At 51.4% G+C, this 15,289-nt stretch overlaps 1 protein-coding gene across 2 annotated transcripts in view; it reads left to right on the top strand.

The window, feature by feature from the left end:
- Positions 1–315: 315 nt before the first annotated feature.
- Positions 316–15,289, top strand: part of PBX1 (PBX homeobox 1) — a 135,582-nt gene continuing 120,608 nt past the window's right edge. For both annotated transcript variants that reach the window (XM_087733237.1, XM_087733236.1), the window contains exons 1-2: positions 316–1,250; positions 3,815–3,888. In XM_087733237.1, the coding sequence (XP_087589363.1) occupies positions 1,060–1,250; positions 3,815–3,888 (265 nt within the window). In that variant the 5' untranslated portion in view covers positions 316–1,059. The remainder of the gene's footprint in view (positions 1,251–3,814; positions 3,889–15,289) is intronic.

The following is a 15,289-nucleotide window of genomic DNA, read 5'->3' as shown; positions in this document are numbered from 1 at the left end:
GCGGCGCATGGCGGCCGGCGAGGCCGGCGGGGGGGCCCCGCAGGCCGATCGCCGCCAGGCCGTGGCTCGGCGCTGCCCCTTCCCCCCCCCGGCGGGCGGCCGAGGCCGCTTTAAGGCGCGGGCGGGGCGCGGCCCCCGGCCCACCTCTGAACCCGGAGATTGACGGGCGGCCGCGGAGGAGGCGGGGCGGCCCGCGGGGGCCGGCCTTCCCGCCGCCGCCGCCAATGGGGCCGGGGGGGCGGGGAGGCGCCGCTGCCCCTTCCTCCCCCCGCCCCCCGGGCTCCTCCGTGCCAGTTTGAGGAGTCCGGAGCCGAACAAAAGCAGGCGGCGAGGGCCGGGAGCGGTGCGCGCAGGCCCGGCGGAGGGGGGGGCCCCGCTGCCAGCCGCCGAGCGGTGCGGGCCGCCAGCCAGCCCCGAGCCCGGCCCGAGGGTGGGGGAAAGTTTGGAGCCCTCCCCCGGAGCGCGGGGGCTCCGCCGCGCTCCGGCCCCGGCAGCCCCGGCGCTGCCATCGCGGGCGGGCGGCCGCCCCGCTCCGCTCCGCCCCGCCGCGGCCGTTGCTGCCGCCGCCGCCTCCCCGGGCGCAGCCGCTGCCCCGCCGGCCCCTGCCCCGCCGGCCCGCCCGCTGCCTCCCCGGGCGCGGGGCTGAGCTGCCCTGCTTTTGGAGTCGCCGCCGTTTCCCCTCCCTTCCCCGGAACCCCCCCTCCCTCCTCCCTCCTCCTTCCCTCCCTTCCTCCCTCCCTCCTCCTCCAGCAGCCAAAGGGATTTTTCCCCCTTTCTTTTCTCTCTCGCTCGCTCTCTCTCTTTTTTTTTTTCTTTTTGCATTTTTCCCCTCCTCCTCCTCCTCTTCCTCCCCGCCGCGGAGCCGGGCGCCAGCGTGAAGGATAAATAAAAAGCGAAGAGGAAGAGGCTGGGGGGGAGGAGGAGGCGGGGGGGGGGGAGGAAAGAAGAAGAAGAAAGCGAGCAAGAAAAGAAAGCGAGGAGCCAGGCGGCCAGCCCAGCCGCGCCGCGGCCGGCAGCCAGGGCAGGAGGCGGCGGCGGAGCGGCGGCCGGGGGCCGGCGATGGATGACCAGCCGCGGCTGATGCACACGCACAGCGGGGTGGGGATGCCGGGGCACCCGGGCCTGTCCCAGCACATGCAGGATGGACCAGGCGGGGCGGAGGGGGAGGCAGGCAGGAAGCAGGACATCGGAGACATCTTACAGCAGATCATGACCATCACGGACCAGAGTTTGGACGAGGCGCAGGCCAGGTGAGAGCGGCGGCCCGGCCCGGGGGGGGGGGGGGGGGGGGCAGGGGGCGGGGAAGTTTCCCCCGCGCCCCGGCCCGGCCTTTGTTGTCCGGCGGCGGGGCGCACCGCGCGGGGAGGGGGGCTCCTGCTGCCCAGAAATTTGGGACCCGGGAGGGGGAGCAAAAGGGGACGGGTTAATTCCCCCCGCCTCCCGCGTTCCCAACTTCGTGACGGTTTCTGGGGGTTGCAGCGCCCGTAGCCCCCACCACCCCCCCCCCCGGGGTCCCGAAGTCGGGCTCGGCCGGGCCGGCGGCCTGGCTTTTCCCAGGCTTTTTGGGGTGGGGGGGTTCGTTCCGGAGGGAGGTGGTGCTTGGAGCAGGCTGGGCGTGCGGGGGGCTCTGCTTCGGGCTCTTCCACAAGAGGCACAAAGTGCTGCTCCATTATTTTTTTTTTTTTTTTAGGGGCGTTAATAATGTTCTTTTTTAGGGCCCTGTAGTGGTGTTATTTTTAAGGCCGTGTTTTTGCGCTTGGAGGATGCACGTAGACGCTTTCGTGGTTTTTTTTCTTCTTAATTGCGGAGGTATTTAAAAAGAGGAAAAAAAAAAGGCTGTGAAAGCCGGTAACCGAATTGTCCCCGGCTTCAAGGAGCGCAACCTAATACGCACCTTTAAAGGCGCTAGCAAAAGTTAAGGGAGGAAAAAAAAATAATTCCCAAATTGAAGGCAGACTTGAAGGAATAAAAAAAAAAAACCAAACTTGCCCTGAATTGCCTGGGGTACACTTGAAATTTCTTCTGGGCTGCCGAGCTGCTCGGTGTGGTGTCCTTGCCCCCGGCATCCGTGCCCCGGGCGGGAGCAGATTGCTACAATACATTGTTCCTGGAAAAACGCACCGCACGGCCCCAAAACTCGCTTAGTAACAACTTCCAGAAGGATGAAAGTACCCCTCAAACCTCAGCTTGCGTCCTTCCCGCCTCCCCAGCTTGTAGAAAGCTCCCGCTTACCGAAGAGGCTTGTTGCTGGGCCGATCTTACTGATTTTCTTATGTTCTTGCAGGGGCAGAGTAGCTGTTAGGAGGAGGAGGAAATCGTGCACCTTCTCCCCGGCCAGACCCGGGGCAGTGAGGGGATCTTCCTTCGGAAAGTTGCAGGAATTGTGTGTGTTCCTGCCTGGATAATTTAGTGGAGTTAGTCAAATCAATAAAACCAAAGTAGAACAGAGCAAGGAGAAGGCTTTGTGGGTTTGCCTTGCTGGACTGTTTCAGCTGCTTCCTCACAGTACTTTTTTTCATTATTATTATTTTTAATTCTGAGCTGCCAAACACGCCGTATTTACCAGTGGTGTTTGGTTTTGCATTTCTTCCATCCATCCTACTATTGCATGGTTGTTTTGCTGCCTCTTTTCTTTTTTTTTTAATGAAGTTTTGGGAAGATGCAGAGTGCCAGTATTATTTGTAAGAGGGCCCCTACAGCATATGTACGTGATTTGTGTATACTCAAATGTCTGCGCCCGTCTGGGTGTGCTGATAAGGGGACTCTGTGGTCCTGCAAGGGTATATACCTTTGAGAGACTTCATCAGATATATAAATCTTTTTAACATGTTGTGGGTGGTGGGGTAAGTAGTGTGAATGCTTGCCAGATGTTCGCATCGTCTTTCGTGTGTAATTTCAGTTGGTAAACAGAAATCCCGTAACCGGTGCCTGATAGCAACAGCCCTTTATACAACTAAACCTTTGGCAAAATGATCGTATGCCTTAACAGAAAATAAGAAAAAAACCATACTGTTTCTTTGCCTCAGCAGGCAAACGGTGGGTTTTAAAGCCAGCCGATTAAAGCCACCCCCCCCCCCCAACCTCTCTCCTTTCCTCAAAATCCACAGGAGAACAGTCAGCTCTGAAATAACAGCAGCTGAAAAGAAAGGCGTTGAATAGCATGCCCTCCCCTTCCCAGAAGCGGCCGGCTGTGTTTTTAAATGTTTACTGTCCCGATTGCAAGAATTAAATTTTAACACCTGCAAATAAGCTGGGTGTAAGTAGCATGGAGGCAGAGGAATGGGCTTCTCTCTCTGTACGTCTGCGTGTGTCTCTGCGCTCCCAAGTTGGGCGCTGAAATTCCCCGAATTGACAGCTCTAAGCAGAGGATGTTTCCAGCGCTGGGGCAAGGGGGGGGGGATTTCCCCTCTGCCTTGCAGGACGAGCTTAATAAAGCACATGGCTGGGTTTAGTATCGGAGGCGGGGGTCGGAGCGAGCCCAGTGCTCTCTCTGTATTGAATAAGACAGTTGAACCGAGCTTGGCTCCTAAAAGCTGCTGGCTTCAGCTCGGTGCATCGCCTGGCTTGCACTGGCGGTGGGAGCCACTCGGTGGCAAAGGCGATTTTTCAAGCCGTTCCTAAATTGGCATAATTCATCTCCTCTGCATTAGGTAGGTGGCTCAAGTCCTCGTGGGGATGGCAGCAGGACCGAGGGGGCTCGAACGTTTTCCCCCCTGCCTCCGGCACGCACGCGCCAGCCGATGTGAATTTGGAAAGTTGTTCCCCGTGGTGACATCCTAACCTCACCCTCTCCCCTCTTTTCTTTTCTCTCCAGGAAACATGCTTTAAACTGCCACAGGATGAAGCCAGCCCTTTTTAATGTCTTGTGTGAAATCAAAGAAAAAACAGGTAGGAAATCAATGCTGTTGGTTCTGTATTATTTTTCTTTCTGCTCTTTGGAGGGTTTTATTCCACCAAGTTTGTGCCCCCCCCCCCCATGTAGCAGTATTTAAGTGGGGAGAAATAATTTGCTGGGATTTAATGCTTCTGGCAGTGGACTTGTATGATGTGGTTTGTGCCTGGAAGGGAAAATATCGTGGTTTAATTTCTATTGTATAGCCTCTTTTTATTTATTGCCTTTTCTGGGGAGAAGAAAAAAAAAATCAAAACCCTTGCAATTTCTCTCTTGCTTTAGTTTCTTCTTTAAGACATGTCACTGTTTAAAAAAGAAAAAAAAATCTGAGTACAGAGTAGTGAGGAAAAAAACCCAACAAAATAAAATTGTGCAGTTTTACTACTGTTGCTATTCAGGTAAACATAAAGGTTTCTTACTTTTTTTTTTTTTGAAGAAAGGGTTAAAATGCTCTTGTCTGCCAATCATCCAGGCTAGCTCACGTAAGAGTGAGTTGTCAGTTGCCTTTAGTGAAAGCAATATATTAGATTGTTAGTTACTTTAGGGTACTGTTGTTTTATGGCATGGGGTGTTCTCAGGCTTCTAAAGAAGCTAATGGCATGAGAGCGTTGGTTCTGCTGTTTCCCACTTTCCAGACCTCCTACAATGTACTAACACACTTATAACACATCCCAGGGGGGCATTTAAATTTTAAAAGCAACAATTAAAAAATAGCAGTCATCAATCAAGGGTGATCTTAAACAACAGATGCTCAGGGAAGGACATTTAGCAACATGCACCACTTATTTATTTATTTGTTGGAATCTCTTTTTTTAATTAAAAAATGGGGGGAATGATGGAGATTCAGCGTGGGGGGGTTTCATCTCTGCTGTTGGCTTTCTGAGCCGACCGGAGGTGATCGGCGGGCTTTTCCGTGGCGATCCAGCTGCCTTGTTTTAGCACGCTGCAAAGTACTTGACTTCTCCCCCCCTCCTTTTACAACAAGGACTGTAACAGTCAATAATTCATATCTAAACCGTATAAGCAAGGGCATGACATGAATGAAAGTGACAATAAATATGATTGCACACCCGGTTGATATACATTGATAGTTACACATAAAAGGGGAACAGCTTTTGGAAACCTGAATCTGGGTCTTTTTTTTTTTTTTTTCCCTCTTTCTTATATATATATATATATATATATATATATATATAAAAAACCTCCTAGCGTGAGCAGCTGATTGAAAATACAATTACTTGACTCTTGCAATATATATAAAATGACTAAGGGGGCCCTTTGTTAAACGTTGTTTGTGCAGCGTGTAGCCCAGACAAAGCACCTACCAATGGCATTCGGCTCTCTGAAGTCCTCGCGGCTGCATGGCCGGGTCTGACCTTACTGAGAGGTCCTTCCTTATGGAGTTTCCATACTATCAAGCAGTGGGTTCGGTATGGGAACCTCCGTAGAGTTCCTATGATATAATGTGAGGGAGTCTGCTTATAGATAAATTTTATGGGTGGCTTTATAGTCTTTCCCTGTGTGCCACCCCAAAAAAAGGAGCCACCAAGTTCCTTTCTGTCCTCTCTTTCTTCGTTTATTTTGTGTGAGCCAAAGAAAATGTTTGTCTGCCTTTTTTCCGTGTGTATTTGATGCTGTGTATGTTGTCCATGCGGGGGTACTTTTTGGCAGGGTAACCGATTAATCCTGGCTTGGCTTTGCCATCGGTGCAGTCACAAAGTTCAGGGATGGAGAATCTGCTGGGACCAAACCTGGTGGGAAATCCAGGCAACCTGCTGGATCCTTGGGGATGCCGTGGGGTCCTGGCAAGCTGGGGAGAGGTGGGGAGCTGTACGTACCCACAGTGACTGGGTGGGATAATTCCTGTCTGCGAAGAAAAGTCGGGAGAGATGGTATAGGGCGAAGCATGCTGCTGGAAATAAAGGGATATTCGGGTGTGGACTGGGGCTGTCCTACACTTTTTAAAATTTTGTTGCTGTTGTGCGTGGTTTACTTGGCTATGGGACCGCTGTACAGAGGTCTCTGAAGAGGTTGAACTGAGATGGCTTTTGGAGCGTTGTTTATCTAACCTCGCATAGGTTTACGGTGAATGATTTTACTTTGCAAATTCAAAGACCTCCTCCCTTCTCCCCCATCTGCATCCCCAAAAGTCACACTTTGTAAGGAAGCAAAAGGCCAGATGGTTTTGTTTTATTTATTTATTTTTAAAAATTATTGCTTTGGGGGCCCAATGCTAGGAGGAAGTTAGCCTTGTTTTTTCTGGGGCTGAGGATACTGCCTGCTTCTGTTTGCTTACTCCTTCCTTGTGGGCAGCGGCGTGAAAGTTGAGCCAACTTCTCTCTTCCCGCTTTACATTTTGCTTCCCAGATTTTTGCATGTGTCGCGTTTGAAATCCTGGTGATTGTTTGTGGTCACTGGTGGGTGTTTGAAAGTGCGTGCGTACATCTTCCCCCCGGCGTTATGATGTGCAGAAATGTGCGTTCGGTTACCCCGCTGCCTGATTTAAGTGACTCCAGAGCCTTACGGAGACTTTACCACCGTCTCTCGCAACATTATGGCTAATATTTCATAGCGTTAACATTGTCTAGAGCAAACCCAAAGTGTCCATAAAGTTCTTAGAAAAAGAGGTCGTCTGTATTGGCCAAAGAGTTCCCTTTTGCGCTTGGGCTCTTCAGTTATTTTAAAGCATTTATAAACACTTTTAAAAATAATAATAATAAAAAAAGCTCAGTGGGTTGTCTTTTTGTCTGCAACCTGGAGGTTGCTGCTTTTGGGGTGATGTCTGTTTAACAGTAACAAAAGTTGAGAGGTTTGATCCGAGTGGGAGCACGTGGGGGGGGGGGGAAATTGCTGCTTAAATATATGTATAAGTTGTCGGCGTTCATTTGGTGTGTTTTCACTTGCTGTTGGTCGCTTTGTTGCGAGGGAAGGGGCAGGACTGCCTTCAAATGGCTGGCTGGCTTTTTGGAATAATAATTATGGAAATGGGAGGCATTGTTGTCCTAAATACAATTGATTTTTCCGTCAATAGGGATTGAAATCGGAAATTGCATTGCTGATCTATAAAAAGTTTGAAGGCGGGGTAGGGGCTCTGTCTTTATGGCCTTCCCCCCCGCCCCTTGTTTTTTTTCCTCTCTCTTGGTATGGTTTGTTGTTTTTTTTTTTTTTTAAGCTGTTCTCTGCATGAGCAGAATAGCTAAGCAGAAGAATCAGGCAAGGCGTACGCAGACGTGGGGTCCTTGGATGGCAAACTGGAAAATATCTGCTGTCAAAATGCAGCAGCATCTATTTCAGCTGTGAACCTTTCCCAACTCCCATCTCGTTCGGCAGGGACCGGCGGGGAGAGGCTGAGCGCAGGATATATGACCATTTAATCTGATTCCTCCTCCTTAAGAGCTTTTCCCATCGTTTCACTTTCTCTGCTCTTTTGGGGGAGGTGAGGGCATCGGGCAAATTCTACTTCTTAAAAAGACCCTGACTTTGTATTTGAAATCCACCAATTTTTATTTTCTTACCCCCCTCACCCTTCTGTGTTGAAGGAATTCGGGGTTAAAAGAAAAATGTACATATCAATGGGGGGGGAATTTACAAAGTGGAATATTTATAGACAGCACTGATTAGCTGTGCAATTGTTGTTGAATAATGCGTTTGTGTTTTTTTTTTATTTTAGAACATAATAGCTATATAAGGTGCCTCTTAGCTACCTTTCCCTATGCATTATCTTCACCAAACTTAACTCAAATCAGATCTTTGGAGGAGGTAGGATTTTTTTTCCCCTTCTTTTCTTCCTTAACACCCCTTTGTTCTCTCCAGCTCTGTGTTCAATTAACACCCCCATCGCAGAACTGTAGTCTCTTTTTTTAATGTCTGTTACTGTATTTCACTTCTGACACCTCTCTTATTATTCTTGCCTGCTGTTTCTCTTTAATATAGCAATTACGATATGGGGTTTCTTTCTTTCTTCCTCTCTCCCTTCTCTTCCCCCCCTCCCAGCTAAAGCCCCACCAAGAGCGGCACAGGGAGAAGAGGGACAGCCGCGGTGTGTGCGGTGCCGGTGTTTTTGGGGTGTGGGGCAGAGCTGTAAGCGGGCTACGCTGGCAAGCCCAAGGCCCCTCGGATTAAGTTTTTTGCAGGGCAGGATGGGGCAGCTTGCTTTCCTTCCCCCCCCCCCAGCCCTTCACTAGGGTTTCAAACCCTGCCCTGCTCCTTATCCTGCATTTCCACCGAGGTTTCCCAAGGCGCAGGGGAGAGTTAAACACCTCGATTTGAATTTCAATGCAATTCTTGCACCTAAGGCTTCATTCTGCTTCTGCAAAAGCTCATAATGAAAGTGCTCCTGCTCCAGCCCCGGAGGATCGGGTCTGGCCCTTGCCTGGCTGCTCACCCTCCTGCCCTTCAAAGGGGAGGAAGCCTTTGCTTTGATATTTATTATTATTATGATTTTTTTCCTGCAGTTGAAAGGCTTTGAAGGCAAAAGTGATGCTTCTCTCTCTCCCAGCTGGGCAGGCTCCCTATAGGCAGGGTCTGTGGGGTCCGTAGGGGCAGAGTCTGCCAGGTCCCTGGTGTGGTTCCCCTGGAGGGAAGCGAAACATTTTGGGAGAGCAGGGCCTCGAGGCGGCCAGCACTGCCTAAGGAAGCCTCTTTGCAGCTCACAATTAAATTGCTTCCAGAAACCTGATGTCTTCAAGGGAAAGGAGGGAAGGGAACGTGCAAGAGGCTGGAAGACAGGGATGGTTTGGGAGGGAAGGCAGCATCTGGGAGACCTTGGCTTGGTGGAGGGCTGTATTACTGTAAGAGGAGCGGCCACCTCTGGGGACTGGCTGGGAGAGGATGGAAACCAGTCATCTTGATGGGAAGGGGGACATGTCCCAGTAGGTCCTGGTGGCTGGAAGGAGCAGGGTCTTCAGGGTTGGACCTGTATCGCTGCAGCAAGTCCTTTTTCTGGGCTTTCCTCTTCCAGCGTGGCGTTGTCCATCAGGGATCTGCTGGGGATGGATAGCTTTGGAAGAGCGTGCTTGCAGGGAGATTTCTCTTTTTCCCTTTTAATTTTATATTTTCTTCCTCTCCCCTGGTAGCATGTGGTTGGAGCTCTTTGAACGGAGCAGGCTTAATTAGTTTAATCAAAATTGGCCTCCTGCAATCCTCCAGGGGAGGAGGTGGGAAGCATGGGGCTGCCAGCGGGCTCTTCCTCCCACCTCGCCCCCCCCCCAGCCCTGCCAGCAAAGCGGAGAAACTAGGCCTGGCTCCGGCACGACGTTATCGCTCCTGAGGGACTCCCCACAATTCGGGGAGTACAGGAGCAAACCTGTTTTGTTTCAAGGCTTGTTTTTTGTGGGTGCCTGATGTCGAGTAAACTTTGCTGGGATTGCAGCAGACCGGGAGGATGCTCTTGAAGGGTCTGCTGGGTCCCATCACTCCCTGCCCCATCTGTTTGCTCCTGGGGGATGGATGAGCTCGTCCTCCTGCCCCAGATCCCACGTTCCCAAGTCTCCCAGCCTTTGCTATTGGGTAGCGGTGGCGGCTGGGTGCGTGTGTCCAGAGAAGGAGAGTGCTGCGAAAGTGCCGTGCTGGCAGCTTGCTCTTTGGATGCTGCCCGAGGAGAAGGAATCCTTGTGTTCAATTAATGCATGCTGGAAAAATATCTGTGTTAACCAGGTGCATGCATAAATAACAGCTAACCAGAGCATCCTGTTATGTGAATGTTAGGTGTCTTCCCAGCTGCCACAGGTCTCTCTCCAGTCCATCTCCCCTCACCTCTGCGTGGTCTTGGCAGCAGCCAAAGTGGTGTGGGTGAGTCCAGGGAAAGAGAGCTTGTTATTGGGCCTTGTAGCTCCAAACAAGAAACTCGGAAGATCTTTCAGGCCTAAATTTCTCCAGGGAAAAATGGTTCAAGTTCCCTTATTTGAGACCTGCAAAGGGATTTCCCCCCTCGGAGCGCTGACTGTCTGTAAGCAGAGCTTTTTCTAAACGATCTCAAATGCTAGATTTATTCCTGTTAGCAGGCTCGTGTGCTGCATGCCAGCCCTGGGTTTGAGGGCAGCGGCTGTAAACAAAACGCAGAGAAACTCTGAGACAATTTCATCATGGCTTCCCCCCCCCCCCTCCCCGTCACAAGGAAATTACTGCATGCAGCAGTTCTTCAGGGGAGTAGGGTGATGGTTTAAACGTAAATAGTTCCATTTGCAGCGAGATACACTAGGCTATGCTGCTGTTGGTGCTTCTGCTGAATCAGAGCTGGGGATTTTGGCAGGGAGAAGGGAGGAATACGGGATTCCTCCTCTGCCTTTGGTTCAGCACCTCATTCCCCAGTTCCTCCTTTAATCTGGGAGCTGCTGCCTTCTCCACGAATGAAGCTCTGCAAAGGGTTTCATGATCTCTTGGAAATTTGCTGTGAAGCATTTTACTACTAATTTTTTTCCTCCCTGTGCTTGGAGTTGGGGTGCTTTGGGAGGCAGGAGAGCCTGTCCTATTCGCTCTGTGCACTAGACGGGTGGTTTGCAGGTGGTGCAAAATACCAGGTACCTGCTGGGAACAGGGGGTGAGTTTGCGTCTGAAGATGGGGTATTTTCTTTTTTCCACCTTCTTGATTTTTTTTTTTTTTATTCCTGCCTTGCATTCCCATGGCAGTTTTCCTGTACAGTGAGTTTCACCCTCGGTAACACATGCTTTGCTTTGCTTTGTTTTTGGAGTTGCGGTGGGTGAGGTGGGCTGCGCAGCCCTGGCTCCACGGACCCCAGAGCAGGATGCCCCTGCCGGGCTCCACGCTTTTGGGCTGAATCTTTGGGCTTTCAGGTGCTGGGCAGGGGGAAGTGATGCTCTGTTGTGCTGCAAGGATGCGCGCTGTACAGCGCCTAGCACAGGGGGACTCCGTGCTGGGTTGGGGTTTGGAAGGAGGTAATGTGATTTACAGCAATGGATCTGGTTAATAATCTCCAGCAGCTTCTGTATACTCAGGGGCTGCTTGTATTCCCAGCCAGGTGTTTGCAGACCGGATCAATATGGCCCTATTTGCATGGGGCTGTCCATAATCTAATAAACCAACCTCAATCTGCGTCCTTTGCTTTCCCCAAACATCCATGCAGAGATGATCCCGGTCCGGCTGGACTGGCAAGCGTTCCCTGCGGTGGGAGAAGCTGTTTGGCCCCTGGACTGCTAGCCTGGGGTCACACGTGGCATCCCAATGCTGCCAGCAGGTACCGGGTGCCAAGGCTATGCCCTCCACCAGAGCCTGGACTGTGAGAGCACCCTGCTTTTTGGGTGCGCTGGACGTTTGTAGGTGCTGTGTGGTGCTTTGCAGACCATCACCTCCCCAGCATGCTCCAGAGGCATCGACATCAGGGGTTTCCCATGAAATCCCTCCTCTCGCCACGTTGCCTTTGGGGAGCATCTGCTGGCAACCCCGTTTGAAACAAAAAATTATGGCTTTGCGGGCCAGGCAGTCGGCAGCTTCTGTTGAAAACTGTCTCAGAGGTGTTGCGTCCCCCGGCGACTTAAATAATACAAGGTGGCGGGCGGTATAGGGATAAATTACAGAAAGCTGTGGCCTGAGGAGGCTGTGGGCTGAATACATTAAAGCATGGTGTTGTCAGGCCGGTGGCGGGGCTGGGGAGGGACTCGGGTGATGCTTTCTCCTGGTGCTGGGGGATTGGTTGGGCTGGAATTACTGGTTTGCAACTGTGTCAATTTAAAAAAAAAAAAGGTGCTGAAGAATTAAATTGCTTGGCCTTGTGTTTGTGAGCCCTGTCCCTGTATTTTTATTTATTTTTTTTTAAGCTGGAACAGAAAGCTGCCTTTACTGGCTCCTTTTCGTGGTGGTGAAGGCAAGGCAGCAGGAGAACCGGCGGCCCGATGGAGGGGACGGCTGCCGGGGGAAGCCGCCTCACGGGGCTGCTGTGCCTGCCGAGGAGCGGTGTGCTGTCGGTGCTTCTCAGCATTTTGGGGAGGTCGCCAGCCTGGATAATAGAAATCCCCTCTGACACCTTGAGCGAGCAGCACGTTGTTACTGTCCTCTCCCTACCCAGCCTTTTATTTATAGGAGAAGCCTTACCCAAAATAGCTTTTCTGCTTGGCCTGAGCTGACAGGCTGTTCCCCCACCCCCTTTTTTTTTTTTTCGGTAAATATACTGATAAATTGAAAACCCTCAGAACAGCCAGTGCTATGAGGAGCCACACTAATCTAAAACGATAACTTTGCCATTTTACTTCAGCCTTCGTGAAAAATGAGCAGAGCTGCCTTTGCAAGTGGGATCAGCCTGTCTAAATGTTGGTGGCTGGATTTTTGTTTCTCACCCGAGTGCAAGCCCAGAAACTCAGTTTATCGTTTCCATGTCCCATTTTTGGTTTCACAGGCAGCGTTTTGTAATGCCACGTTTGGCCCAGCCTGCCTGGCCTGCCTGTCCTCGTTATCAGAAGAGGAAAATCAAGTTTCTCTCCTGCTTGGATAAAATTTTCAAATTCCAGAGTGATGTTGATTAGCAAAATTAGCGGTGGCAGGTTAACAGGCAAAAATACCCTTCTAGTTGCGAAGTGGTCGTTGCTGGTCGCTGCTTCTTTCCCAACTCCAGCAGTCCCGATCCTGGACACGTCTCTGCAGCACGGGGATTTTTCTCTCTTAATTCAGTGCGACTGTTTCCTTTGACATTTGATATTTACAAGGCTGGAGCCAAAATGAAAGAAATCTGCCCATAACTCTCTGAAATGGGCCTTTCTAATTTCAACATTAATGTTTCAAAACCCAAGTGGCTGGTGGGTGTGCGTATGCTTGTTTACACACAGCCGCTTTTTTTTTTCTTTTTTTTCCCGTGCAGTGATTCTCTGGTGAAACATTAAGAATGATACAATACCTGCAGCCTCTGGATGGATTGGTCTTTGCTTTAGGCTTTGAATTTGGCTTTTAACTCTAAGTCTCTAATGTTAAAAGGTTGCAAGAGTTTTAACTTAGTCTTTTTTTGTTTGGGAGGGGGATGTTTATATGCAAAATGATTATTGCAATAATATGATTATTGCAAATCTCTAGACAAAAGGCACAGTTCACAGGCTAAAAGAAATGAGTTGGAAGGAGTCTCAGCTGTCGATCCTGACTTCACAGCACAGGACACAGCTTCCTCGGTACCTTTTGTGTGAAGCTTGTGCTTTCAGAAGGGGTGTCTGGTCTTGTATAGGAAAGTTGCCGGCAGTAGGACATGCTCTGCCACGCTGGTGGAGGTGGTGTTTTGAAGGGTTTATGACCATTGCTTTGCAAGGCGCCACCTTTTTATTTCTGATCTGAATTTGTCAAGCTTCTGGCAGCCGCGTTGTGCTGTGCATGTGCCTGCTGGGAGCGAGGAGCCTGCCACGGCCCTGCTCCCGGTGCAGTTGCATGTCTGGGGGGGAGCAGGTGGCAGGAATGGTGTTTTCAGTGAATGTATTATTACCCTGGAAAATCCTGGCTGTTAGATCTGGTCAGCAGATGTGAAGTGTCGATCGGTATCGGTGGAGGGAAGGGGAGTTGCAATATACTTCGCTAATGGAGAAAAACCCGAGGAGCAATTCCCTGATTTACGCTTTCGGTGATGTGAAATGAAGCCGTCTAAAGCGCTTTGCTCAGCAAGCTTGTAGCAGACCGCTTCTTCCTCCCTATTTCATGCAGATTTTTCTGTAGAGGCTGTTTCTCAGCTCTGTCGCTGGATGGGCAGAGGTGGCTAGCGGGGCACGGACCCCTTAAATGCATCTGGAGGCACAAAGCATCGAGGAAGGCAGCAGGGAGCGAGCAGTGCTTGCTGTAGCTTGCTCCAAAGCCCCAGTGCAATTCTGTCCCCAAGCGGCTGAAAAGGTCATTTAGCGCAATAGCAAATGTTTAATTTATTTTTTTTTACACTCCCTGAAATAGTCAAATTAGCCTCCTTCCTCTGCTATGGGAGCTTCTGGAGGGGGCGTCCCGAGAAGGATTATCGGTAGAAGTGCCTGAGCCCAGGTTGTTCCTCTCCCGAAGGTCCCCGGCTGCTATTTGCACATCCCGGGGTCTGACTGCAGCTGGCATTTCCCCTGTTCGGTGGAATTTACTTTCTGCCTGGCGAGGGCATTGGGTAACATTTGCGCACCTGGGCTGCTTAAGCTGCGGAGAGGCTGGGGGGATGCGTCAGAGAAGGTCAGGGGTCTCTGCTTTCCTTACGGGCAAGAGGGAGTGGGGAGAGCGGCTGATGGGCACTGTGTCCTCTACCTAGGCAGCAAGCAGGAGGGGGAAAAACGATGTTATGTAGCGTGATGGTGCCTGTGCGACCACTTGGACCCTGCTCTGATGTTGGGTGGGTGTGGGGTTGGCCCTGGCTGTGGAGAGCTCAGATGCTGCTTGGTTTCCTCTTGTAGTAGACATATGGGTCTGGGCAGCAGGGTCTGGGCAGCGGGTGCTTGGTTTTTATTGTGTCAAAGGGTGTTGTATTTCCACTTGGATAGGTTTGCAGCATGTGCCTGGGAGGTGTGCAGGCTGGGGTGGGATTTCTCCTTAGAAATGGCTCTTCTGCATCCAGGTCTAGAAAGCTGTGGGGTCCTGACCCGCGGGCTCTTGGGGGTAGGACGACGTGCAGGAGCACGATGGCATGGCTGCAGGTTCAGGGAGACTATCCCAAGGACAATGGGGATTGTTTTACTGTGGAAAAACCCACAGGCAATACAGAAGGAGATAAGACACAGCAAGGGGTGGTGGTAGGGTGGAAGGACAGATTTTTATTTCCCTGCTTCTGCCATGTTTGGTTAGGCTTTGGAAACATCCTTTGGTGAGGACAGTATGCCTGGGTGGCTGGGTGCTTGCAGGGCTAACAGCCAGGGGCCAAGGCAGAAGGCGAGTGGTGGGAGGGCCGTGATGGCACGGTGCTTCCAGCCCCAATTCCTGCTTAGGAGCTGCAGGCACGCTGGTCCTCTGTGCTGAGGCACACGGCTGCGGGCAAGGGCGGCGGACAGATCTGCTTCATCCTACCTAGGCTGTGATTGAGAAAGGAGCAGCACAATTAGGAGAGGTCCTTGCAGTTTGTCTTTGAAAGGAGCTCCATTAGGATAATTTTTAAGCTCCTGTTTAATCAGAAGGCTGTCCGCTGATGAAGAGGGAAAACACTTGTGCATGCCCTGCAAGTCACTGGGGTGTGCAGTGGGTCTCTGGTCCCTTTTGCTTTTTTTATTGCTTTTGTTTTGCCCTTTGGGGATGCTGGGTCTGCTGCCCTGGAGGCAGCCAGGCTCCCATCTAGTACCCTTGGGTAGTGATGATCTCCTTCCTTGGGCAGCTCTTTCCAAGGTTCTCTCCTCAGCCTCTTGGCCGTTGCGCGTAGTCGGCAGGCTGTTGCCTTCCTCTTGTCACATACGCAGGCACTGGTGCTAGGTCTGACCCAGGTCAGCGATTGCCCTTGCGGGCTCCTGGGGGACGCCTGC

Source organism: Nipponia nippon, unplaced genomic scaffold, assembly GCF_047370975.1.
Source record: "Nipponia nippon isolate SJK-2023a ecotype South Korea unplaced genomic scaffold, ASM4737097v1 scaffold_5, whole genome shotgun sequence".
Lineage (NCBI taxonomy): Eukaryota > Metazoa > Chordata > Aves > Pelecaniformes > Threskiornithidae > Nipponia > Nipponia nippon.
Note: the sequence above shows the minus strand (reverse complement) of the source record. Positions and strands in the feature narration are given on the sequence as shown.